Genomic DNA, 1,133 nt, shown 5'->3' with positions numbered 1-1,133 from the left:
TCAGCTTCTTTTTTTTGTTCTATTTGAAGAATCTCTGTAGTCAGTGTTTGGAAGCAAGATTTTGGCTTTTTCCTGGTAATTCTCAAATTGACTCCTCAAATCTTTAATGAAATGCAACAATGACTTTAGAATCCGAACTGCAACATCCAGGTTTAAATTTTCTTTCTGTAAAATCTTCGATGTTTCATTAAAATGACAAAGAATATCATTCCAGAAAATTGTCAGAAAAACAATCTCAAAAGTAGTAATTTTTGTGATGAGATTTTGAGCATCATTTTGAGTTTCTTTTGACTGACTTATGTCCTTGATCAAAAATTCAAGTGCTTTTTTAATCTCATCATAACTGTCATGCAGACAAGTCACAGCATCTGCACATGCTGACCATCGAGTTCCAGAAAGCTGTTTGACAATTTTTTTGCCTTTGCCAACAAAAGACAAAAGCACTTGCCAACGATGAGTTGATGCAGAAAAAAAGTTGTAGAGGCATTGAACAAAGTCAAAAAAAATAATTGCTTCTAAACAACATCCAGCTGCACTGTTGCCAACCAGATTTAAAGAATGTCCAGCACAAGGAATAAACAATGCTGATTCACTTTTGTCTTTAATCCTCTTTTGTAGGCCTGAGTACTGTCCTGCCATATTTGATGCATTATCGTATGACTGCCCACGACAGTCAGATATTGAAATTTCATTTTCTTGTAACAAATTCAAAACCACTGTTTCTAAATGTTCAGCTCCATGCCCGTGAATGGGAACAAATTGCAAAAAACGCTCAACTGGTGCCAAGTCTTTAACATATCGAACTGTAAAAGTTAATTGATCTACATGTGACAAGTCTGGAGTTGAGTCAACGCTGATTGAGTAGTATTTTGCTTTTTTTAATTCAGAAATTATTTCGCTCAAAACTTTATTTCCCATTAGGCATATAAACTCCTCACAGATATTGGCGGAGAGGTATGAAGTATTACCTTTTCCAGAATTTCCATGTTTTTTCATGTGTTCATGTAGGAATGGGTCAAACTGGCTAAGTAACTCAAGAGTTCCTAAATAATTACCATTTTGCTCTGAACCAATGGTTTCATTGTTTCCACGAAATGGCAATCCTCTTGATGACAAGAACTTTACAACTGCAA

The 1,133-nt window shown here is 35.1% G+C and overlaps 1 protein-coding gene across 1 annotated transcript in view; it reads right to left on the bottom strand.

The window, feature by feature from the left end:
* Positions 1-1,133, bottom strand: part of LOC136076050 (zinc finger MYM-type protein 1-like) — a 1,956-nt gene continuing 823 nt past the window's right edge. The window contains exon 1 of the mRNA XM_065789514.1: positions 1-1,133. This exon is cut by the window's right edge and continues 823 nt beyond it. Coding sequence (XP_065645586.1) covers positions 1-1,133 — 1,133 coding nt within the window.

Source organism: Hydra vulgaris, chromosome 02 (genome assembly GCF_038396675.1).
Source record: "Hydra vulgaris chromosome 02, alternate assembly HydraT2T_AEP".
NCBI lineage: Eukaryota > Metazoa > Cnidaria > Hydrozoa > Anthoathecata > Hydridae > Hydra > Hydra vulgaris.
This window is presented reverse-complemented; position numbering and strand designations above follow the sequence as displayed.